This window comes from Trachypithecus francoisi, unplaced genomic scaffold (assembly GCF_009764315.1).
Source record: "Trachypithecus francoisi isolate TF-2019V2 unplaced genomic scaffold, Tfra_2.0 Lachesis_group4, whole genome shotgun sequence".
Taxonomy (NCBI): Eukaryota; Metazoa; Chordata; class Mammalia; order Primates; family Cercopithecidae; genus Trachypithecus; species Trachypithecus francoisi.
Genome location: NW_022681469.1, coordinates 72,509,692 through 72,537,238, shown reverse-complemented (window position 1 = coordinate 72,537,238; position 27,547 = coordinate 72,509,692). Strand labels below are relative to the sequence as shown.

The 27,547-nt window shown below is 36.6% G+C and overlaps 1 protein-coding gene across 4 annotated transcripts in view; it reads right to left on the bottom strand.

Moving 5' to 3' along the window:
- ANKIB1 (ankyrin repeat and IBR domain containing 1) overlaps positions 1–27,547 on the bottom strand; it is a 171,081-nt gene that overhangs the window by 92,464 nt on the left and 51,070 nt on the right. For all 4 annotated transcript variants that reach the window (XM_033194801.1, XM_033194805.1, XM_033194804.1 and 1 more), the window contains 2 exons: positions 13,980–14,262; positions 1,445–1,742 (listed from right to left, as the gene is read on the bottom strand). In XM_033194801.1, coding sequence (XP_033050692.1) covers positions 1,445–1,742; positions 13,980–14,167 — 486 coding nt within the window. In that variant the 5' untranslated portion in view covers positions 14,168–14,262. The remainder of the gene's footprint in view (positions 1–1,444; positions 1,743–13,979; positions 14,263–27,547) is intronic.

The window sequence follows — 27,547 nt, the reverse complement described above, 5'->3', positions numbered from 1 at the left end:
ATGACTAAGACTCTAAAAGATTAACAAGTATCACAAACATTAGCAATAAACTAAAGATAAGAACACAAGCATATTAGAAATGCAAGAACTGACACTTCAGATATCCTGAAGAAATAATATAAGTGATGGAAATCTTTTAATATAAGAAAATGAACATTCATATTTTTGGCATACTGATCTACTTAGAAGTCTAAAGTATACATGAACAACATTAAGGAAACAAGAAATTTTCAGGTATATTTTAATCTGATTATGATCATTGCTTTTCCAATAAAGGTATATACTTTTAGTAATAAAGATACTCTGTAATCCAGTCTAATATGCTTCTCACACATACTTAAACACATCTATGCAAAAGAACTTCTATGAGATATGTAAGGATGGATATGAATGTTGGTAGCTGAGAAAAACCTATTCTGTTTTATGTATAGCAGTGACGATACTATATAATGATTTCTTAACTTAGTTAAGATCTCATATGTGTGATTTTATCTAATTTGTTGTTAAATATTTTGTATATATAATATTATATATTTATACATGAAATATATATGGAAAAATTACAACATAATATAGTATGTATTCAGGAGCACTTTAATGCAAATTAAACAGAAAAATACATGTTTTAAAATTCCAAGGATTTTAAAAAGACTCCAATAAATGTATTCATTAATATTTATCCATTGCTTAGTGAGCTCTTCAATTCTACATAAACTATAGGTCTTACTTGCCAAAAATTTGCTATACTCAACATGTATAAATTTTATAAATTGGTGACAAAAAATATCAGCAAAAAAGCAGAATATATCTCTACTATAACTATGACTCTCAATATGATAGTGCTTAATTGATGACCAATATCTTAAGAGATATTAACAAATTTTTAATTGCTCTTGACTCCACTTCATTACAAAAGTGATTGTTCACCTGTGGGGCTTTCTCCCTCACTAAAACAACGAAATAATTTTATTTAAAAGAGGCCCTTGGCCAGGCGCAGTGACTCCCGCCTGTAATCCCAGCACTTTGGGAGGCTGAGGTGGGCGGATCACCAAGGTCAAGAGATTGAGACCATCCTGCCCAACATGATGAAACCCCGTCTCTACTAAAAATACAAAAATTAGCTGAGCGTGGTGGTACGTGCCTGTAGTCCCAGCTACTGGGGAGGCTGAGGCAGAATAAACTCTTGAACCAGGAGGCAGAGGTTGCAGTGAGCCAAGATCACTCCACTGCACTCCAGCCTGACAACAGAGCAAGACTCCAACTCAAAAAAAAAAAAAAAAAAAAAGAGGCCCCTTTATTTAAGAGTCTTTCAGAAGACAAAAGAGGAAAAAAATGACCAAATTATTAAGACAATAAAAAAAAAATACTGACAATTACATATTATCTGGATACAAATTTTACAACGCAGAATATTAAAAAAAAGAAAAGAAAAGAAAAGGTTTACCTCTACACAGGCTTTCATCCCTGAGGCAGCAGCATAGTGCAAGGGTGTGTTTTTTTTGTTATCAACAGCATCAATAGCTGCTCTCTCATATTCACCCTGGTCAAGTTTTGCTCCTTTCCATTTTAAGATCATCTGCAGACAATCTGCTCTTCTGAAATCATCTTCTGTGGGGCGTGCCAAGCGAGGATGAAGGGCTCCTTCAGATATCATAATTTGAGGTCCCATACACAACAAATGCATAGATGTTTCGTTGTGCACATTCCGTTTATTTGGATTTCCATCTCTACCAAGAAAAGTCCTAAAATGGAAAGGAAGGGAAAAATAAAGGATGAAAATCACTTATTTTCTACCTTGAAATACATCGAAGATAACACATTTAAAAGATAAACTCTACTTCTAAGCTGATAATCCAATTTATACCGAAGGCCTGGTTTATAACAGCTTGAATGATTAATTCTTAGTTTTAAAAAACTCTATTCTAGAATACCAATACTAAGAAAAATAAACGTAAATATCTTTATACTACTTGCTAATTAAAGGGGAGGGAAAGGAAGGGAAAAGGAAGAAAAAAGGAAGATGAGAAATGTAAGGGGTGAGGAATGGATAAGAAAAGAAAACACAGTGATAATTTACAGATTAATGTCAATTATATAGATGCCTAAGGGTGTATTAAGCATTCCACACTAATTTTTAAATCTTCCTTTATTGCTCTGATCTATTTGTTGCATACATAGTTATTTAATAGTGACAACTACTATATCAGTGGCAACTAATTTAAGGACAGAAAGTAATATGTAAACCTGAGACTAAATCTAGAGAAAATTTTCTCCACCAAGGTCATCAGCTAACCTTTAAAATAATGATTATATTTACAGGGTCTTAATCTGCTTGAGTTATTACAAAAATACCATAAACTGAATGGCTTATAAACAAGAAACACTTATTTCTCACAGTTCTGCACACTGGTAAGTCCAATATTAAGGTGCCAGGCAATTCAGTGTCTGGTAAAGGCTTGTTCCTCAGAGGCCTTCTCATTGTGTTCTCTCACATGGTGGGAGGGGCAACTACTCCCACCATGTCACTGTGCACTACTCCCATTCCTGAGGGCTCCAACCTCATGATCTAATTACCCTCCGATGCCCCATTCAGACCACAGCACACAGTATAATACCTTCTGAGGGGAGTTGTGGTTAGATCTAGAAGACTAAGATCTAATTCCACGGTAAGAGTTTATCTCAAAGACAGGTCTAGGTGAGTTGCCTTTACTACTGCCAAACCCAGATCTAAGAGTTGTGCCTAGCTCCTAAAATGAGTCACAGGATTAATAGTTGAGCTAGAAAAGGCAAGGGAAGGGATTCAACCCTGGAGCCTCCAAATGCAGCCCTGCCAACACCTAGAGTAGTTCAGTAGAATGATTATAGTCTTCTGATAAGAACACCAATTAAAATTTTTTGGAATCTTAAAAAAAAAAAAAAAAAAGAATGATTATAGTCTTCTGAACCCCAGAACTGTAAGAATTGTATTGTTTTAAGCCACTAATTTGTGGCACTTTGAGACACCAGCAATAGGAAATTAACTCAGCAAGGAACCCTAAAAATATCAATCTGGGATGTTATAAAGTAAGCCTTATATTAACAGACCTCTTCCTCTCTGGAGACCAGAGGGTGGGGTGGGCTGGGGCAGGGTGGTGTGTGGGAGGAAGAATCTATCCCTGAGCAAAAGCAAATTTTCCTAGGGAAAAGATAAGACTAGTGTCTCTGAGTTTTACAACTTAGGGAATACTCCCATGGTCTAGAGGATCATCCACTCCTACTCCCTTCAAATGTAGATACATATCTCATAGGCAGTAAATCTCTCTGGAGTCCTCAACATCTATTCAGCCATAATTTAATTTCCAGAGCTAATTTTTTAGTCCAGGTTCCAAGTTTTAGTAAACTTTGCTCAAGTTTTCTCTACATGCTTATTTTCTCTACAGCTCCACGTAGCCTTTATGGTCTTCTGATGAGAGCAGTACACTCCAATACTTGCTCAATTTGGTTTCCCAGGAACTGATTCAGGCCACTTAAGCAAACTCAACACTACTTAGAAGCCTCTTTACACTAGGCTCCCCTCGTTCAGTCTGCCACTCTTTTCTTTGTCTTCATACAGCATCCTAATTATATAACTCATTACATTTTATCATACTTTCTTACCTTTCTGTTCCCTTCTCCCAAATAGTTTATAGGCTTTTAAGGCAGGGCTTATATTCTGTTCTTTCTTGAATCCCCAACAGAGTGTCTCATACACAGCAAATTCATGCCATAATTTTGAAAAATGATTTGGATGCATATTAAACTTTCATGATCCAGATAAGTGACATGGGATTGGGGATCTCTTGAGCCAGCAGTGCAGTACACTGGTTAAGAACGTGGTCCCAGACTGCTAGGTTCTAATCCTAGTTGTCATTTTCTAGCTGTGTCACCTTGGGCAAGTTACATAATAGCTCATAACAACTAATATATCATTTCACATCCTTTGACTGAGTAAAACTATTCCTGAGAGTTTATCTTAAGGGAAATAAATAAAAATTTATAGAAACAAAGAAAATCAATACAGTGTTACTTTGAACAGAAAAATTTGGAAATCATTAAGTGTTTAATAATAGAAATGGGAAACATAAATCTGATATACAATAGAAAATTATGGTCATTTAGAGTCTATCCACGAGTGTTATAGCTAAGTGGAAATAAGAATAGAATTCCCTTTCCCTTCTCTATCTTCTGAATATATATGGATAAAAACTAGAAGGGAAGATGGAATAATTCTAACATTTGTTTAGGGGAGGCAAGAATATGGGTAATTTTTTTATACAGCCATAATCTTGCTTAATAGTTAAAATATATATTTTCCCTATGTCAACTGCTGATAATAAAATTCCCAATCATATTTCCTTGTATTTATGAATGAATTACAGTGGATAGCCAAAATTAAAACCATACTCTAAAACGTATTCAAGATTAATATCTCTTCTACGAGGCATGATTGACAAAAAAAGATTTCATTTTCTTAAAAATTTAATTAAGAAAGAAATTATTAAAGTTAATTCCGATTCTGTAAATACCCTGTACATAATCACATTTATCTAGCCTTTCTTACCCCATTTCCAATATATCAGTTATTCTCTTATTTAGCTCAGGGGAGTTCAGGTTCTTATCACAAAGAAATTTAATGTAAATTGAGAGGATGTCAGTTGATATGGAAGGACCAATCTCACTCTCTCTAGTATTAAATGTCTCTAGATCCTCCCTGTATAGAGAAGAGAATGAGACACTCTCTTGCCAATCTGCCAGGCTCATTAATCAAACCAAACACACAGAGTGTATTATTCTGAAGTAAAAGTATTAAAATAACTTCTTTATACATATTTACTCAAGAAAGAGTCTCAAATTATTAGACACAGTAGCATATCTGCATAAATATTTCATGTTAAAACTATTTATAAAATTGAATACTCTAATTTTATTGATTCATCTGTTTAAATTCAAAGGAGACTCTTCTTAAATTTACATAAATGTATAAATGGAATAATGAGTGCAAAATTGATACATATGTTTTAGACCCCTTTCTGTAACTATGTTAGTAGTTAAGGATTTTTTTTTTTTAACTACTAGCATACAAAGTTAATTCCGGAACAGGGATAGGAGATAATTAACAGGAAGGTGGGGTAGGGAAAACATTAACCTGGGGAAAAAAATTCATCCCTTTCATGTGACCCTAATAACCCATCCAGGAGCCACGTGTTTTTTCTAGATTCTTTCACTGTTAATTCTCAAGCAGCCAGTTTACAGCTGTTACCTCTATTTCTTCTACATTCATTCTCCACTTCAATATGACCCTATTCTTATCACTACATGGAAGTTTCACTCTCTCATGTAACCAGCAATTTCCTAAGAGCTAAATTATTCATCATTGTCCTTAATTTTTGTTCTACACTTTAAATTGTCAACTGCTTCATTTACCTCCTGACCTTTCTATTACCTTGGCTTCCATAATCACACTTTTTCAATAATCCTCTTAATTTTTTTCAGTACAACTTCTCTTTTACCCATGATGATGGCTCTAATTTCTACCCCGTTACTGAAAGTAAGTTTCAGTTCTTGACCCCCATGTTCTTCTCCATACACATTCTCTTCTTTCAGAGAGTCCATCCACTCTGAAAGCCATTTCTCTTTCAATGGTTTATGTGAATACACTTTGTAAATTGGGAAGTACGACCAGAACCTAAATGACAGGCAGTAGTGGCAGAATCACAGGTTTTCCTCAAAGGGTTTCTACTATAGATTGAGTATCCCTAATCCAGAAATCTGAAACGCTTCAAAATCTGAAATGTTTTGAGTGCCAATGTGACTCTCAAAGAAAATGCTCATTCGAGCGTTTAGATTTCAAATTTTTGCATGTGGGATGCTCAACTAGGTAAGTGTAATGCAAATATTCAAAATCCAAAGAAATCTGAAATCTGAAACAATCTAGTCCCACTCATTTTGAATAAGAAATGCTCGATTTGTGTTACTTCTGTGATAATTCTTAATGCTCTATCATCCTATATGACTTCTCATCTGACCCCATACCATATTCTCACATCTTATAGGCCTCTTTCTCTTGCACTCATACTCAACTGAACTCTCTCTGAAGTAACTGTCTATTCTCCCAGAACCTCAATTTCTTGCAATAACTCTTTTTATTCCACCAGTCATATATACTTAAACCTTTAGTTCCTTTGAAATATCCTCTTTCATGCAACATTGACTGAGCACTCATTATTTGCCAGGTACTATTCTAGAAGTTAGGATATTGTAAAGAAAACAGATAAAGTCTCTGCTCTTATGGGGTTTGCATGCAAGATAAGGGGGGTTGGGGAGAGGAGACCTGTATTTCAACTTATTGAAAAGAGCTCCTAAAATATAAAACAGTCAAAAAGTAGAAATCAATAACTGGAAACTCTATGTTAACTAATCCTCAAAGCTACAGACTTTGATATTAACATGTGCTCTAATAAAGACAGGCTCTAATAAATATTTTCTATTTTATTTATACCCAAAGACAAGCCCCTTTTATTTCCAAATAAGCAAAAGAGGCTGTTTTGTAGAAGATACAACTAATGAATTGTATATCCAAATTAGAACACACTAACTCCAAGTCCAGGGCTTTTTTATATGGTTAAGCAGTAGCTACGAGTATGGATTTAGTTTCCCACAAAAGAGGCAGTGTGATTGTGATGTGATATAATATAAACACACAGCATGTGGGTTCAGAGAGAGAGATGCAAAGGGGCATCTATTACCATATAATTCTACCTAAGAAAGGAAGAAAGTGATGCCTGCTATTGCAGATACCATATAGCTAAAGGAAATAGGAGTAAAATCAAGGTCTTATTCCAAATGGGTGCTCTGCTTTATAGCTAAAAGGTCCGTGACTAGGAATATCTACCTTTACTTACATATATATGTCATATATTAGGAATCTAGGCTGGATGCAGTGGCTCATGCCTGTAATCCCAACACTTTGGGAGGCTGAGGTGAGTGGATCACTTGAGGTCAGGAGTTTCAGACCAGCCTGGCCAACATAGTGAAACTCCATCTCTACTAAAAATACAAAAATTAGCCAGGCGTGGTGGCAGGTGCCTGTAATCCCAGCTACTCGGGAGGCTGTGGCAGGAGAACTGCTTGAACTCAGGAGGCAGAAGTTGCAGTGAGCCAAGATCACGCCACTGTACTCCAGCCTGGGTGACAGAGTGAGACTCTGTCTCAAAACAAAACAAAAAAGGAATCTAGCCAAGCTCAGCTAGAGTCTACACTGAAGTCTCAGAAAGGCATCCCAGATTATATGAGGCAGCATGAGAAAGTAATAGTCATCAACTTGTGAGATAGTAAAGTAGGATTAAATATAGCACAACATTTTAACCTACCTAAAACAAAAATAATTAAATAAAAGTTATTTTACTTAATGCTGATAGGTAAATGCTATTTATCCTTATTTGACAAGATGTAAACGTATAAAAGAGTTAATTTCTTATAACAAAATCTATTAATTATGTAAAATAATAATCTGACAAAATGAAAAGGCAACCTGTAGAACTGGAGAATATATTTGCAAACCATACACCTGAAAAATGAATAAAAACTATAAAGAACTCATAAAATGCAGTAACACAAAACAAATAACTCAATTAAAAAATGGGCAAAGGACCTAAATAATTATCCAAACAAGATATACAAATGACCAACAGTCATATAAAAAATGTTCACCGTCACTAATAATCATGGAAATGCAAATCAAAATCACAATGAAATATCACCTTATACCTGTTCACATAGCAATTATCAAAAAGCCAAAAGGTAAGTGATGGCAAAATGTGCAAAGGGAAACCTGGTACACTGCTCATGAAAATGTAAATTGGTACAACCATATGGAAAACAGTATGGAAGTTGAGCAAAATATTAAAAACAGAACTACCATATGATCCAGGAATCTTACTTCTGGGTATATATCCAAGGAAATAAAATCACAAACTCGGAAGAGATATCAGTACTCCCATGTTCACTACAGCATTATTTATAATAGATAAGATACAGAAACAACCTAAATATCCATCAATGGGTGAATGAATAGAGTATGTGGCATATATACAACGATATATTATTCAGTCTTAAAAAAGAAGGAAATCTTGCCATTTTTGACACAGATGAACCTGGAGGACATTTTGCTAAGTGAAATGCACTATACACAGAAACACAAATGAGTGCAAGATCTCACTTTTATGCAGAATTTTAAAAAACTGAACTCAGAAACAGATGCTAGAATGGTGGTTAACCAGGGTCGGGATAAAGAAAATGGGGAGATGTTTGTCAAAGGGTACACATTTTCGGTTAGAAGATGAATTAAGTTCTGGAGACCTAATAAACAGCATGGTAACTATAGTTAATAATTATATATTATATACTTGAAATTTGCTACAAAAGTATAATTTAAGTATTTTCACCACACAGAAAAACTATTTGAGGAGATAAATATGTTAAGTAGCTTGACTGTGGTAATCAGTTCACAATGTATACATATATATTCAAAACATCACATTGTATACCTTAAATATATCAATTATACCTAAATAAACCTGGAAAAAAATTGATTTGTGATTCTCTCTGTAATATCTAAATAAATTTCCAAAGACAAAAGAATATATGATTAAAGAATTAGGGTTGTTTATTCTCAGGAAACGAGAACAATAAGGTAATTTCTGTTTCTAGCTTAATATGTTAAAAGCTTTAATTAAAAAATTATGAACCATTGTTCTTCAAAACAGAAAACAAAAAAGAAAATATCCGAAAACTTTCGGTAGAAGATGTAAAAACATAAGTATAAAGTTAAGTATCATAAAAGTAACCCAAACTGGTAAGTAAAAGAGAATATACAATCGTATTTCCTGTAGGTCTTTAAATACTCATTCAATAAAATGATAACCTATGACAGGGATAGACAGATACATTTCTGCTTGGAGGAACCAGATCAGCAGTTCTTAAAACATTTTAGGTTACAAGACTCTTACACAATTTTAAAAATTACTGGCCAGGTGTGGTGGCTCATGCCTGTAGTCCCAGCACTTTGGGAGGACGAGGAAGGGCGGACTACTTGAGCTCAGGAGTTCAAGATCTGCCTGCCAACATGGCGAAATTCCATCTCTACAAAATAAAAAAAAAAATTGGCCAGACATAGTGGCACACGCCTGTAGTCCCAGCTACTTGGGAGGCTGAGGCAGGAAAATTGCTTGAGCCTGAGGTTCGGGGCTGCAGTGAGCTGTGATTGTGCCACTGCACTCCAGCCTGGGCAACAGATCAAGACCCTGTCTCAGAAAAAAAAAAAAAAAAAAATTACTGTAAGTTCCTAAGAGTTTTTGTTTGTATGGTTTATACATTAATTTTAAAAATAAACCCATTATACATTAACACAATATTTTAAAATAAAAATAACTATATTTTTAAAAAAGTGAAAAGAGTGGCATTGTTTTACATATTTACAAATCTCTTTTAATGTCTAGTCTAATGGAAGACAGCTAGATTTTCACAGGATTCCATCTGTTGTAATGAATTGTTTTGGTTTAACTATATAAAGAAAATCCAGCCTTTATATAGTTAGGAAAGGGAGAAATGTTTTTAAATATCTGTCTCAGATAATAGTGAATATACATATTTGATACTATATCAAAAATTCAACATCAGTAATTTCTCAAAGATTAGTTGCAATGTAGTATCTGAAATGGTATCAATGTCCTTTTTGTACTGTTACATTAAAGTCCATTGGTCTATCTTACATTTTGAATGTATTCTTCAACCATACATAATTTTAAAAAATCATACACTGATCTTCTCAAAAATATTGATTCACTGAGTTATGCAGATCTTCCAGATGTCACATTTCATTAAATAATATAAAAAGCTATAATCGTCAATTTTATCAGAAAAGTCTGTGTTGAGAAGTTGTTGAGCTGAAGGTAGTGAATACAAGTTTTCCTGGATTTTAATAATCACTTGAAAGCTCAAATTTTATCATTAGCAACAAATAACTGGCAGTAGTTGTCCCTGAATTGACAGACTCAATTCATTTTCAAGAAAATGTTAGCTAAGTACCCAAGTCTGAACAACCATTGTTTTGTTCTTGTTGCTAGTTGTAAAATGGTGTTCCATTAAAAAAGTACGCAGTTCAACTCACAATTCAAACAACAGCACAGGTGCGTTTCCTCAGAGTCATTGTCGTATTTTGATATGTAGCAGAAATGCTTTATCATACTTTGAAGTTGTCACAGAATATTAAAAAGATGTGTTACTTAAGGATGGAGATTAATTAAAATCAATTTGACTGTTTTAATTGAAGATATTTTTAGAGGAAACTGCCTCTTTTTTTTTTTTTTAAACTAACAGTGATGAATACAATGATTACTAATACAGTTTGGTGCAACTACCTTCATTCATCTTAAAGGTGCCAGCATTTTTATCCTCTATTCTTTGCACTACCACTGCAAATGCCAACACAGTAAAAAAGGTAAATAACATCTTGGTATAATTATAAAAATAGTTTTGACTTCATGCACTCTTTGAAAGAATCTCAGGATCCAGGAGTCCTCAGAACATATTTTAAGAATCACTGGACTAAATGACTTTCTTATATAATGTTTTCCACTTACATAAAGTATATTTGTAAACTCTAAAGGGTTAAAAAGTATTTTACCATTTGGTTTATGTTAAAATATACACATTACCTTAATAATAACAATATTTAAATACTTTTATATTGGTATTATAAATAAGTTTTAATCAATTATATATAATAATTGATATTAAATATTACTGAAGTATCCAATATTAGAAGTTTTGTAATATATCAACAGTTTTATAATTTCACTTAAAATGTTCAGCTTAAATAAAACAAAACAAAAATGTCATGTTAAAAAGCCTTAATAGATTAGTAATCCACAATCTATTGAGAACAAACTGGGTCTCTAGCACTGTATTTATAATATTTACATTCTAGCAGAGATGAGTTTAGTAATAATAATAATAATATGATTTTAAATGTAAATTGTAGGAATTTCAGAGAACAGAAAGAATACTGCAGGTCAGAGTAGTTGGGGATGAATTCACAAATAAGGCAGAAACTGAGTTAGGACTTAAAGGACAGGTAATTAGAGAAGAGAGAAGCCATTTGAGAATCCAGAAACAACTGGAATGAAGCTAAGTGGGTAGCATTCTTAAAAGGGGGAAAAGTAAGGGGGAAGTCAATCAACCAGTTTGAATGGCAAGATCATGTTAGAAAGTAACAAGAGAACAGGCTTACTGAGTAGAATGAAGGCAGAAGTAAAGAGAGTTTTGAAAGCCAAATAGAATATAATGTAGAAAACAAGGTATTATAACTTTCTCAAGACAGAAAGAACACTGAAAGCATATGCTTTAGTAAAATTAATCTGGACATTAGACTATAAGAGGAAAAGAATTGTAAAAAATACCACTTAGAGGCCAGATACTTTCAAGTACTAGGAGCAGGGGATGATTAAGAGTGAACTAAGTTTAGGGTAAAAGAAACGGAAAGAAGTATATCCAAGAGTGAGACTTAGTGAACTTAGTAGCATGGTAGTAAAGGAGAAGAGTAAATCAAGGATGATTTAAAGATAGTAAGGATTATAACGGTGAGAAGTAATAAACATTAGCAAGTGTATATTGCATGTTAGGCAGCATAATAGACATATAACACACTAACTGTTTAATTGTCCTGGAAGTTCTGTGAGGTAAGTATCCATTATACGGGTAAGAAAACTGCAGTCCAGAGTGACTAAGTAATTTGCTTTGCTAATAAGTGATGTGCAGCCCTGACACATAGCTGATATGACTATAGAAATAAGAGGCTGTCAGTACAGTGGTTAAGAGCCCAAAGCTTACAGTCATCTACCTGGGCAACAAGCTTTGCCAGTTACAAGTTGTGAGACCTTACTGTGCTTCAGTTTTCTCACCTACAAAGTACAGACAATAAACTACCTCATAAAATTGTAATGAGGATTCAGATAATGCATGTACAGCACTGTTAATAGCTCTATTAAACAGTAAGCCCTCAATAAACATTTGCCATTATTACATCAGCATAATATGCTGGTGTCATTAACAGGGGGAAGGCCCAGTTTTGGAAGGGAAAATATAAAATGTTAAACAAGCTAAGCTGGAGGTGGCTTCTAAGTATCTATTTTTAGAGAAATAAAAATGAAAGATAAAAGCAAAAAAATGAGATAAAAGAAATACCTATAAAAATCAAGATAAACCTAATAAAGTCATAGGCCTGGATGATCTAAATTATTTATGAAATTTTTCTCATTCATAAATCCTAATAAAAATATTTCTTTGTGTAATGATTTTATAGAACTTCTATTTACTCTGTGTAAAATACTATGCTAGATGCTAGATGTACAAAGAAGATACCTTAAAAGAAGTTGTTAATATAGGTAGAGAGAAGCTATACAAAATTGTAAAACATAATAGGTAATGTACAGCAAATATGTGAGGCAAACAAACAAATGATGAAGAGCCATAAAAGTTTTTTTAAAAAGACAGAGGTTCCTATGGGTTATGACAACTTAAGTAGATAGATGTGGCACACACAAGATCTTGAAGAGCAAAATTTAGATAAAAAAGACCCTTTGGGAGGCCAAGCGAGAGAGGACGGCTTGAGGCTAGAAGTACAAGACTAGACTGGGCAACACAGCAAGATCCCAGATCTACAAAAAATACACAAAATATTAGCTGGCTATGGTGGCCCATGCCTGTAGTCCTAGCTACTTGGGAAGCTGAGATAGGAGGATAGCTTGAGTCTAGAAGTTTGAGGTTACAGCAAATTATGATCACACCACTACACTCCAGCCTGAGTGATAGAGCAAGACCCTGTTTCTATTAAAAAAAAAAAAAAAAAAAGGTAAGAAAGGAAAAAGTGAGAGGAGTGAGAAAGAGGGGGATACTCCTGGCCAAGAGAGCAGTATGAACATGGCAGACAGAGAACCCTCATGGCATGTTTTGGAGATAGCAAAAAAAGCAGCTTAACTGGAACAATAATTTGTACATGGAAGAAACAGGAAAAAGGCTGAACATTAAGTTTTTTTATCAAGTTCAAAAAAGCTTTGAAGACTAGTTCTAGAATTATATTTCACTGCATAAGAAAATAAGCATTTTTTTCCGTTCCCTTCTAGCATCAGACTTCTATACCTGCATAGTCTACTTCTAAAAAAATTAACCTTGCTTTGTAATTACTGTTCTATTCTTTGTTCCTTTTATTGTATAAGCTAGTAAATATCAAATGTAATTCCCATGTGATCAGGTAAGAATCTTCATATAAACAGATTTGCTATATCACTAAAGCTTTCTCATTGAATAGACATTTTTTAAAGTTTCTTAGTATTTTCAGTTTTAAGAAAATGTTTGGATTTTAGAAACGTCTTTTCAAGTAACTGAATCCCATTAAAAGAAAGGAAATTCAAACTGATCATGACTAGAAAAAGAAAAGGCAAATGCACCCATTTTTTAACTAAAAATAGCTAATCAGAGTTTAGAACTTTGCCTTTGGCACCATTCCCTGCATTTGTTTGACAGCTGACAAGCACTGTTCTAGAACTGAAATGTTATAAATTAAATACATTATTACCAAGAATTCATACTATGAAATATTGAGGATCAAAATATATTTATAGTAACAAGAACATATGAACCTATCTCACTATTAAAAGCTTTGGACTAATTCAGATATAATAAAGAAAATTTTACTAAATCATAATAAAGAAAATCGTATCAAATATTTGGTTTTAGAAAGTTTAATTCACTACAAGACCATATTACATGCACGTGTTTGTATATATATCGTGTCTGTGTATGTCTGTATTTTCAAAAATCATAGTTCCTTTTTCTTTCACCACTTTGTTAGCAATTAGTTTATGGTAATACCCTAATACCAATTAGTTTATAGTAATACTTACCCTAAAATTTTATTCATTCCATGTCTAGCAGCATAATGTAATGGAGTATTGTGCTGGTAGGGCTCCCCATAAGATGTATTTGGATCAAGAGATTCTTTTAGCTGAGGATTGTTTTCATATATTTGGCAGGCCAGGTTTTCATCACCATTGATGAGTGCTTTACGGAATTTGGTGGTTGTATTTCCCATGTTTTGTTTTGTTTTGTTTTTTCTGATAGGCAGTGGCACTTCTTTCCTTCTATCTTCAGCCACTTCTGGAACACTTCTGCAACATCTTTCACATTCTAATGAAGGAAAAGTTATTCAAATTAGATGTAAAACAATCACAAAAGAAACAGTAACACAATTAGGAACACTAAAAAAAATCTGGGAATCATCAATAAGGGAACCAACTATATTACATTTTACCAAATTTATCTTAACAGCCAAAAAAATCTCAAAGTTTTAACACTGTCCAAATTAACTTCTTGTTAAACTGTAACACTTTCCCACACAGAGACTGTTAAGGTTTCACAGGCTGTCCTTTGGATTACAAAAATTATCTACATATGTAACTTTTCAATTTTCCTCTTCACATGGGCAGAAAATGAGCTTGACTGAATTTTATGGTTGAAAACACTTTAATTTCTGTATAAATTATGTATAAATCTTACTCAGCCAATTTGTGGGATAGTGAAAAATGTAGGAAATTTTGCCCAAACAAGAACTGCAGAAGAGGCGTTAAAATGCAGTAAAGGAAAAGTGAAAGTGCTCAGTACTTTATGAGGACATCACAGAAAAGACTTAAAATGTAAACATACAGGAATACACAACTCAATGATACTCAGATCATCACAGAAAAGTACTAAAACTGATAATACACAGAACAATACAGTGATTATTCTACCATTTAAGACCATTAAATTTATTTCTTTCTGCTATACAGAATTCAAAACAAGTATGAAAACATCAAACGTTTATGCATACTATGTTTGGAAAGAGGTTATGATAATCATCACATGGGCAATGTGATTGCTAATTTATTTACTACTGAAGCAATGTGAAGTGGGTGGGGGAAGGCCATAGAAACAAACACTGGACATGAAGTTCAAAATACCATATTTGCCTACAACTAGTTGTGTAATTTTAAGCAAGTTACTCATCCCCTAAAAGCCTCAGATTCCCATCTGTACAGCATGGAAAATGACCATTTCTTAGGTATGGCTATGAGGATTATAAGAGTTACTTAAAGTGCCTAGTACGGTCCTTAGTTAATGAGTCCAATAAATGCTAGTTTCATTCTATTCCAGTAAACGTTGTTTCTGGATCTATTCTTGAGCTACGATGAAAACGAGTGACAAAGAAAACAGCATATGCAAAGGCACGTATGAAAAAAAAGGCCTACAGAAGGAACAGTTAAGTATGAATAGAGTTCTGCATCTCTAGCATTAGACTAACAAGAGATAAAACAAAAAATAGGTTGGGACCAGATAAGGAACTTACACTTTAACCTGAAAAGAACAGATAATTAAAGGCTTTCATGCAGGGCAATGATACAATTATTTCATGCTTTAGAAAATTATTGTGACAATGTAGAAGATAGAATAGAGGGAGGAAAACTTAGAGGCAGAGAATACAACAGTCTTTCATGTTACTCTATTAATTCAGTGGGACGCTGGACACTAAAACATAGCTTTAAAAAATAGGTGAAGGATGTGGTGGCACATGCCTATAATCCCAGTTACTCAAGAGGGTGAGGCAGGAGGATCACCTGAACCTAGGAGTTCGAAACCAGTTTGGGGAACATAGCGAGATCTCATCTCAAAACAAACAACAACAATAACAACAACAACAAACACAGGTGAAAATAACATGCACAGTGTTCAACATAGGCTTTGTATAGGGTAGTTCTCAACCTTGGTTGTATCTTATAATAACCTGGGGAACTTCAGAGTCCTACTGACCAAACTACATCTCATAACAAAAATCAGAGTCTCTAGCGGAAGCACCCAGGCACAGGTATTTAAGCTCTTTATGTGATTTTCAACGTGCAGACACCACTCTATAAAAGGCTTCTGGAGCCCTGAAGCTAAATATCAGGGCAAGATGTCTGTCAAGCCTATTCTGGAGGTAGGCATTAACTACCTACTTACTATAGCAGCACAGTTTCTGGCTCATTACTGTATGTAATGAGGTCACCATTTGGGTTTTTTAAGGGTTCTTTATTATTGATTTTTTTATTTTAAATATGCAAATACATGCATACAGTAGAACTTTTTGAATATATGAACAAAGAAAGAATTTAAAAGCTCATGGTTTACTGCAAGAAAACCACTGGTAGCATTCTGATACACTACACTATTTAAATGTGTATGTGTGTGTTTGTGTGTATAAAATACATATGCATATACACAACATAAACATGTATACATTAATTGGATCATATGACATAATTAAGTTTTTATTTAATTTTTCAGAGGGTTGCTAAACCTTTAGCCTAAAATATTACACTTTTATTGTTTCATCTTGAATAAGAGGAGCAAATCGTTCTCTCCCACACTATACACAATATAATACAGCTACTATTTGGAAACTTTCAGTTGTTTTGGTCCTTGATAGAATACAACTCAAATTATAAACATTTTCAGAGTTCTGGATTAGATTAATAAATAGCACATTTTCTGAGGTTTACATTAGCACTTTAGTGAAATATTCTATAAGAAAAATAATTTGTATTTAAGAAGTAAAAAAAATAAATATCTAAGAAAGTAATGTTATGGGGCACTCACTCAAAGTAACAAGTTTTTTTTAAAAAAAAATCAATAATACTCTAAATGTGCATTAAATATTACTGTTAGTTGAAAAGGATAATGGCACTGAGAAGTCATTTTGTGGCTTTCAGTTATTTTCACATCTGTTTCATTTTAAAATTTTGATCGATGAGCCTGAAAGTCACTAAGAAATGCATCATTTAAATGGTCACAGCTCAATTCCCCTCAGATTTATCTTCACAAACCTTGCCTAGAAATTTGCCACATGTATCCTTTTCCCTAGCCACAGCTATTATTGCCTGAGGTGATTGTTCTCTCTTTGTTTGAATCAAAACCTCAAGTAATATTTCTGGAACTCCAAAATATGTCTATGTATAGAGCTTCATGAGGCAAGCATTGGAGTACCAAAGAGGCAAAAAGAATTCCTTATTTTGGGCTTCTAATTCTTTACAGAAAAACTGGGGCAAGGTTTCATCATCTGAGTAGTAAAGCACAGCACTTGATAAGTATTTAATGAGAAGAAGAAAAATGTAGCCTGGGTTGGGCGTGGTGGCTCACGCCTGTAATCCCAGCACTTTGGGAGCCTGAGGCAGGTGGACCACGAGGTCAAGGCGTTCAAGACCAGCCTGGCCAACACAGTAAAACCCTGTCTCGGCCGGCGCGGTGGCTCAAGCCTGTAATCCCAGCACTTTGGGAGGCCGAGAGGGGCGGATCACGAGGTCAGGAGATCGAGACCATCCTGGCTAGCACGGTGAAACCCCGTCTCTACTAAAAATACAAAAACTAGCCGGGCGAGGTGGCGGGCGCCTGTGGTCCCAGCTACTAGGGAGGCTGAGGCAGGAGAATGGCGTAGACCCGGGAGGCGGAGCTTGCAGTGAGCTGCGATCCGGCCACTGCACTCCAGTCCGGGCGACAGAGCGAGACTCCTCCTCAAAAAAAAAAAAAAAAAAACCCTGTCTCTACTAAAAATACAAAAAATTAGCCAGGCATGGTTGTGGGTGCCTGTAATATCCGCTACTCAGGAGGCTGTGGCAGGAGAATCAGTTGAACTTGGGAGGTGGAGCTTGCAGTGAGCTGAGATCATGCCACTGCACTCCAGCCCGGGCCACAGTGTGAGATTCAGTCTCAAAAAAAAAAAAAAGAAAAGAAAAATGTAGCCTGTTGATGGACTCCAGAAAGTTTTATTTAATTTCTGATTAACTTTTAATTGTGAATGCCTTTATAACTCTAGCTTTCTTTTTAAAAATTTTTACTTTTGTGGATACATAGTAGGTGTATATATTTAGGGAGTACATGAGATATTTTGAAACAGGCATGCAATGTATGATAATCACACCAGGGTAAATGGGGTATCCACCACCTCAAGCATTTGTCCTTTGTATTACAAACAAACCGATTATAATTTTTTTTTTTTTTTTGAGACGGGATCTTGCTCTGTTGCCCAAATTGGAGTGGAGCAGTGCAATCCCAGCTCACTGCAACCTCCGCCTCCCAAGTTCAAGCGATTCTCATGCCTCAGACTCCCGAGTAGCTGGAACTACAGGCATACACCACCACAACCGACTAATTTTTGTATTTGTAGTGGAGACGGGGTTTCGCCATTTTGGCCAGGCTGGTCTTGAACTCCTGACTTCAGGTGATCTGCCCACCTTGGCCTCCCAAAATGCTGAGATTATAGGTGTCAGCCACTGCACCTAGCCCAATTATATTCTTATAGTTATTTTTAAATGTACAATAAATTTTATAATCACTCTACTGTGATGGCAAGATCTTAGTCACTCTATTTTTTTTTGTACCCATCAACCATCCCCAGTTCCCCTTCACCCCGCAACAACCCTTCCCAGCCTCTGGTAACCATTCTTCTACTTTCTATCTCCATGGCTTCAATTATTTTGACTTTCAACTCCCACAAATAAGTGTATAATTCTAGCTTCAAATCTCTGTCTCCCAACTGCACCATTGATAGGTTAATAATATGTAACAAAAACTCAACAGTACTTAAATTAACAAACTACTCCTAGAAATATTTTACAGAAGATGAAGTTCTTCAGAAATAAATAACCAAATCCTAATTCAACTATTCCCATAAAAATATTTTTAGTAAAAATAGTAACTATATAGAAGTATACAACTGACTCCCATTCTTCATTTTAACTGGATATGGGTCACACACACACACTCATACTCAATTTAGTCTTCTGCAGTTATCTGCACTATTGATAATAACAACCTTAAATCTACAACTAAACTCTTTAGCCAGTAGAGAAACAAGCAGAAAGTTCATTCAGGCAGCAGGTCCCAATATATACATATACACACACACACACTTTCATACACATACACAATTTAGTCTTCTGCAATTATCTGCACTACTGATAACAACAACCTTAAATCTATAACTAAACTCTTTAGCCAGTAGAGAAACAGGCAGGAAGTTCAGGCAGCAGGTCCCCACACAACCCTATCCCACTGCAGGCTGAAATCAAACAGATGAGTTTCTAAGATTCCAGGAAGCTCAAATTCCAAAGAAATGCTCTAATGGTTACTGTAATAATACTTCAAGAAAAGGAGAGGATGGGCTAGGCACAGTGGCTTACGCCTGTAATTCCAGAACTTTGGGAGGCTGAGGCAGGAGGATTGCTTGAGCCCAGGAGTTCAAGACAGCCTGGCCAACATGGCGAAACTCTGTCTCTACAAAAAATACAAATATTAGCCAGGTGTGGTGGTGTGCCCCTGTAGTCCCAGCTACTTGAGAGGCTGAGGTGGAAGAATGGCTTGAGCCCAGGAGGCGGAAGTTGCAGTGAGCCGAGATAGTGCTACTGTACTCCAGCCTGGGTGATAGAGCCAGACTTAACTTTCAAAGGGTAAGGTAAAGAAAGAAAACAAGACAGCAGAAAGAAGAAAAGTCAGTGGACAAAAAGCATGTGGGCAGAGGAAATACTAAGCTCTCAACCTGTTCATTCACCCAGTCAACATGCATTTATTGACCAATGGTAACTTTGTCACTGTGCATCAGAATCACCTGAGGAGATGATTTCAACTGGTCTTAAGGGGGACGAGGCCAGAGTGGGAAATTTAAAAGCTTCCCAGTTGATTATAATGCATGTCAGAGTTTAGAACCATGGACTAATTTTGAAACTATGCTAAGCCAAAAGTAGCAGCCAGAAATGTGATGGTGAGAAGCAGTGTGGTAGGAGTCAGCTTATTATCTACTTTACCAAGTAACTTAACCTCTTTGAGATGTTTCCTCAACTCTAAACCAGCAGTATTAATATCTACTTTCTTCAGTCAACAAATACAAATGAACAAACGGATAAAAATCACTACATTTACGAAGTTTATATTTCAGTGGGGATACACATATGAACACTGTAAGGCTTTGATTTATTCTGTGTGCAGGTTTTTGAGTTGGATCTTTCTTGGCTCTTGCTTAACATTTTAAGAAAAAGGCATTTAAGATTTATCCATGTTGATACATAAATCAATAGTTCAACCCTTATTATTACTGAATAGTATTCCACTGTATGGGTATACCACTACTGGTCTAATCATTCACTTATTGAAGGACAACTTGGTTGCTTCCAGTTGGGGCAATTATTAAGGCTGCCATAACATTCATATATAGGCTTTAAATGAACATAAGTTTTAATTTCTCTTGAGTAAATATCCAAGAGTGGAACTGCTGGGATATGTACTAAGTCACATGTTTAACTTTATAAGAAACCACCAAATTGGTTTTCAGAGCAAGTGTACCAGGATTCAGAGCATTCAGAGTTATTCTGAACCCTGGTCAGCATTTAGAATTGTCAGTTTCTAGTTAGTGGGATTTTTTTTTTTCTTTTTTGGTAGCCATTACAATGGATGTGTAGCAGTATTGTACAGCGGTTTTCATTTTCATTTCCCTAATGACGAATGATGTTGAACATGCTTTCATGCTTATCTGCCATGCATACATCTTCATTTGTAAAGTGTCTGTTTAAATAATCTTTTGCCCATTTTTAAGATGAAATATTATTGAATTTGAGATCCAAATAGATGCTATAAAAAGTCCTTTGTTAGAAATGTAATTTGCAAATATTTCACTTTGAGCAAATTTGTATGTAAGGTGTTTTGCATATAGACATCCAATAGTTCCAGCACCATTTGTTGAAAAGATTTTCCCTTCTCCATTGAGTTCCCTTTGTATCTTCGTAAAAAGCCAATTGACTGTGTTCTATTTTTCTGTGTGTCTCTCTTTTTAGCAATTCTATATTGTCTTGATTACTGGGAGAACAAACATTTTAACAATACTAAGTCTCCTAATCCATGAACATGGTATTTCTATTTATGTCTTCTGTAATTGATTTTCAATGACAGTTTTGTAGTTTGTATCATACAAATGGTACACATATTTGTTAGATTTATAACTAAGTATTTCTTTTTGGGGGGTGCCATTATGAATGGTGCTTTAGAAAATGTCAAATGCCAAGAGTTCATATCTAGAATACAGAAATACAATTGAATTTGTATATTGACCCCATATTCTGAAAATGTGATAAATTCACTTATTAGTTCTAGGTTTTGTTTTTCTTTTTCATGGATTTTTTTGGGATTGTCTAAAGTAGATATGTATTATCCATGAATGGTGGCGGTCCCCCCCTCCTTTTTTTTTGAGACGGAGTCTTGCTCTGTCGCCCAGTCTGGAGTGCAGTGGCGCAATCTCGGCTCACTGCAAGCTCCACCTCCCAGGTTCAGGCCATTCTCCTGCTTCAGCCTCCCGAGTAGCTGGGACTAAAGGCGCATGCCACCACGCCTGGCTAATTTTTTTGTATTTTTAGTAGAGACGGGGTTTCACCGTATTAGCCAGGATGGTCTCAGTCTCCTAACCTCATGATCTGCCAGCCTTGGCCTCCCAAAGTGCTGGGATTACAGGTGTGAGCCACCGCGCCCGGCCTTTTTTTTCCTTTTATATCTGCATGTCTTCAGTTTATTTTTCTTGCCTTACTGTACTAGATGAATTTTAAAATTCATGGACAAAAGTTTGAGAAGAAACATGATAGCTGCATGGACTCAAAGCATCTCCCCCAAGATATTTCAAAATTAGAATGTAAAAAACAGCAATTCACAGTGGAGAAGCACAGGAGATAATACTCTGACCAGAAAACACCACCTGTTACCTATTGACATCCTGTACCCCAACCTGATGCACTAAAAAAGGCACATAAGTTCTGTAGTACTCTTGTGAAAAAATTTGGAACATCCACCCAATATGAGAAAATATCACAGAAACTCAAGTTGAGAGATGTTCTACAAATAACTGGCTAGTACTCTTCAAAAGCATCAAGGACATCAAAACAAGACAGCACAACTGTTCACAGTTTAAAGGAGACTAAGGAGAAAGAAAACTAAATGCCATATAGGGCCCCACACTGGATTCCGAAATGGATAAAATGACATTAATGGAAAACTGGTGAAATCTAAACACAGTAAATAGTTTAGTTAGTAGTACTGTACCAATGTTAACTTCTTACTTTTGATAACTATGGTTAATGCAAGGTGTTAACATGAGGGTGAAGGACATACAAAAACTCTCTGTACTATTTTTGCAACCTTTCCATAAGTCTAAAAGTACTTACAAATAAAAAGGTGAAAACAATTCTAGCTCCTGTGTTTTGGGAACAGACTGCAGGAAAGCATGAATAGAAACAGGAAGGCCAGTTTGCAGGTTACTAGGGTAAACCAGGCAACAGCTGATAGGTTCTTGTACCAGGACTGTAGCAACACAGGTGCTGAGAAGTTGTTTGGATTCTGGATATATTTTAAATAGTGTTTTCTCAAAGAAACCCTTAAAGATGTACACATACCGGTATGGGTTATTAATCACCCAATAAAATAAAGCAACAAATGGAATAAAATAAGGATAATATCCCAAATTCACAAACCCTTGAAAGACAAGTTGTCTTCTAGAAAATAAATAGAAAGGCCACTCCAAGAAAAATCAATGTTATTTACTATGATTTTTGGCACCAAATATCGAACCTCTATGCAATCTCTTAACTCAAATTATTAAGCTGGGTCACATATAAATCACAAGGTCCACTGGTCCCTCTACACTAGATTTCCCTGATGGTGAAAAGAGACAAAGGAAGTGGAGGAAAGGTTTAAAACAGCTGCTGGAATCTAGGTACAATATGCACACCTTCTACTAAAAGGTACACATGCTGGTAATCAGGTCCAACTTTAAAATATCTCATTTGGAGAGAAATAAGGAGAATGGCCTCTATCTGTTAGTGCATGGGGTATTACAGTCAGCTTCAGGGATACCAGGGTTCCAGATCTGACCATATTTAACTCATAGGTGAAGGGGTAGTAGTAGTCATTAAATTACCTTTCTATAAAATCTCCAATGGTTTCCTATAGGTGACAGGATAAAGGCAAACTTAGGAATTGCATAACTAAGGCTACATCATCAAAGTGTTTTTAAGTACAATGAGTTTGGCTGAAGCTGGGGATTTGCACAGGGAATAAGCAGAGGTAAAGCTGTATAGCTAGGTAGGGCTGAACCCTTTGATTCCTACCCTAAGAGTTTGGCTTCAGCTTTAACATTCTCAACTTAATTTTAGGTCATCATAGTCTTTAGTGGTATTTCCTATTTCTGAAATGATAGCTCATTTATTATTTTGTCTACTCTGAACTTGGCCAGTGTAACTCAGTGTTACGTATAGATCTTCTTTCCTATGCCAGAATAATTAATGCAATATAGTTTAGTGAGTTGAAAGAACATTTAAGATAGAGCTAGTCGATCCCTTCTCCTAGCCAGGGGAACTGAGACACACAACACCTGGAAAATCGGGTAACTCCCACCCCAATACTGCGCTTTAAGCAAACGGGCACACCAGGAAATTATACCCACACCTGGCCGGGAGGGTCCCACGCCCACGGAGCCTCCCTCATTGCTAGCACAGCAGTCTGCCATCTAACCACAAGGCAGCAGTGAGGCTGGGGGAGGGGCGCCCGCCATTGTTGAGGCTTAAGTAGGTAAACAAAGCTGCTGGGAAGCTCGAACTGGGTGGAGCTCACAGCAGCTCAAGGAAGCCTGCCTGTCTCTGTAGACTCCACCTCTGGGGACAGGGCACAGCTAAACAACAACAACAACAAAAACAGCAGCAGAAACCTCTGCAGACGCAAATGACTCTGTCTGACAGCTTTGAAGAGAGCAGTGGATCTCCCAACACGGAGGTTGAGATCTGAGAAGGGACAGACTGCCTGCTCAAGTGGGTCCCTGACCCCTGAGTAGCCTGACTGGGAGACATCCCCCACTAGGGGCAGTCTGACACCCCACACCTCACAGGGTGGAGTACACCCCTGAGAGGAAGCTTCCAAAGGAAGAATCAGACAGGTACACTCGCTGTTTAGCAATACTCTATCTTCTGCAACCTCTGCTGCTGATACCCAGGCAAACGGGCTGGAGTGGACCTCAAGCAATCTCCAACAGACCTAGAGCTGAGGGTCCTGACTGTTAGAAGGAAAACTATCAAATAGGAAGGACACCTACACCAAAACCCCATCAGTACGTCACCATCATCAAAGACCAGAGGCACATAAAAGCACAAAGATGGGGAAAAAGCAGGGCAGAAAAGCTGGAAATTCAAAAAATAAGAGCGCATCTCCCCCTGTAAAGGAACGCAGCTCATTGCCAGCAACGGATCAAAGCTGGATGGACAATGACTTTGACGAGATGAGAGAAGGCTTCAGTCCATCAAACTTCTCAGAGCTAAAGGAGGAATTACGTACCCAGCGCAAAGAAACTAAAAATCTTGAAAAAAGAGTGCAAGAATTGATAGCTAGAATAATTAATGCAGAGAAGGTCATAAACGAAATGACAGAGATGAAAACCATGACACGAGAAATACGTGACAAATGCACAAGCTTCAGTAACGGACTCGATCAACTGGAAGAAACAGTATCAGCCATGGAGGATCAAATGAATGAAATGAAGCGAGAAGAGAAACCAAAAGAAAAAAGAACAAAGCCTGCAAGAAGTATGGGATTATGTAAAAAGACCAAATCTACGTCTGATTGGGGTGCCTGAAAGTGAGGGGGAAAATGGAACCAAGTTGGAAAACACTCTTCAGGATATCATCCAGGAGAACTTCCCCAACCTAGTAGGGCAGGCCAACATTCAAATTCAGGAAATACAGAGAACGCCACAAAGATACTCCTCCAGAAGAGCAACTCCAAGACACACAATTGCCAGATTCACCAAAGTTGAAATGAAGGAAAAAATCTTAAGGGCAGCCAGAGAGAAGGCCATTACATAATGGTAAACGGTTAACCACAAAGGGAAGCCCATCAGACTTAACAGCAGATCTCTCGGCAGAAACTCTACAAGCCAGAAGAGAGTGGGGGCCAATATTCAACATTCTTAAAGAAAAGATTTTTCTATTTTTTTTTTTTTTTTGAGGCGGAGTCTCGCTCTGTCTCCCGGACTGGAGTGCAGTGGCCGGATCTCAGCTCACTACAAGCTCCGCCTCCCGGGTTTACGCCATTCTCCTGCCTCAGCCTCCCGAGTAGCTGGGACTACAGGCGCCCGCCACCTCGCCCAGCTAGTTTTTTTTTTTCTGTATTTTTAGTAGAGACAGGGTTTCACCGTGTTAGCCAGGATGGTCTCGATCTCCTGACCTCGTGATCCACCCGTCTCGGCCTCCCAAAGTGCTGGGATTACAGGCTTGAGCCACCGCGCCCGGCCAAAGAAAAGAATTTTCAACCCAGAATTTCATATCCAGCCAAACTAAGTTTCATAAGTGAAGGAGAAATACAATCCTTTACAGATAAGCAAATGCTTAGAGATTTTGTCACCACCAGGCCTGCCTTACAAGAGACCCTGAAGGAAGCCCTAAACATGGAAAGGAACAACCGGTACCAGCCATTGCAAAAACATGCCAAATTGTAAAGACCATCAAGGCTAGGAAGAAACTGCATCAACTAACGAGCAAAATAACCAGTTAATATCATAATGGCAGGATCAAGTTCACACATAACAATATTAACCTTAAATGTCAACGGGCTAAATGCTCCAATTAAAAGACACAGACTGGCAAACTGGATAAAGAGTCAAGACCCATCAGTCTGCTGTATTCAGGAGACCCATCTCACATGCAGAGACATACATAGGCTCAAAATAAAGGGATGGAGAAAGATCTACCAAGCAAATGGAGAACAAAAAAAAAGCAGGGGTTGCAATCGTAGTCTCTGATAAAACAGACTTTTTTTTTTTTTTTTTTTATTTTTTTTGGAGACGGAGTCTCGCTCTGTCACCCAGGATGGAGCACAGTGGCTGGATCTCAGCTCACTGCAAGCTCCGCCTCCCGGGCTTACGCCATTCTCCTGCCTCAGCCTCCCGAGTAGCTGGGACTACAGGCGCCCACCAGCTCGCCCGGCTAGTTTTTTGTATTTTTTTTTTTTAGTAGAGACGGGGTTTCACTGTGTTAGCCAGGATGGTCTCGATCTCCTGACCTCGTGATCCGTGCGTCTCGGCCTCCCAAAGTGCTGGGATTACAGGCTTGAGCCACCGCGCCTGGCCAGATAAAACAGACTTTAAACCATCAAAGATCAAAAGAGACAAAGAAGGCCATTACATAATGGTAAAGGGATCAATTCAACAGGAAGAGCTAACTCTCCTAAATATATATGCACCCAATACAGGAGCACCCAGATTCATAAAGCAAGTCCTTAGAGACTTACAAAGAGACTAAGACTCCCATACAATAATAATGGGAGACTTCAACACCCCACTGTCAACATTAGACAGATCAACCAGACAGAAAGTTAACAAGGATATCCAGGAATTGAACTCAGCTCTGCACCAAGCGGACCTAATAGACATCTACAGAACTCTCCACCCCAAATCAACAGAATATACATTCTTCTCAGCAGCACATCGCACTTATTCCAAAATTGACCACATAGTTGGAAGTAAAGCACTTCTCAGCAAATGTAAAAGAACAGAAATTATACCAAACTGTCTCTCAGACCACAGTGCAATCAAACTAGAACTCAGGACTAAGAAACTCAATCAAAACCGCTCAACTACATGGAAACTGAACAACCTGCTCCTGAAGGACTACTGGGTACATCACGAAATGAAGGCAGAAATAAAGATGTTCTTTGAAACCAATGAGAACAAAGATACAACATACCAGAATCTCTGAGACACATTTAAAGCAGTGTGTAGAGGGAAATTTATAGCACTAAATGCCCACAAGAGAAAGCTGGAAAGATCTAAAATTGACACTCTAACATCACAATTAAAACAACTAGAGAGGCAAGAGCAAATACATTCAAAAGCTAGCAGAAGGCAAGAAATAACTAAGATCAGAGCAGAACTGAAGGAGATAGAGACACAAAAAACCCTCCAAAAAATCAATGAATCCAGGAGTTGGTTTTTTGAAGATCAAAAAAATTGACAGACCGCTAGCAAGACTAATAAAGAAGAAAAAAGAGAGGAATCAAATAGACGCAATAAAAAATGATAAAGGGGATATCACCACGGACCCCACAGAAACACAAACTACCATCAGAGAATACTATAAACACCTCTACGCAAATCAACTACAAAATCTAGAATAAATGGATAATTTCCTGGACACTTACACTCTTCCAAGACTAAACAAGGAAGAAGTTGAATCCCTGAATAGACCAATAGCAGGCTCTGAAATTGAGGCAATAATTAATAGCCTACTAACCAAAAAAAGTCGGGGACCAGATGGACTCACAGCTGAATTCTACCAGAGGTACAAGCAGGAGCTGGTACCATTCCTTCTGAAACTATTCCAATCAA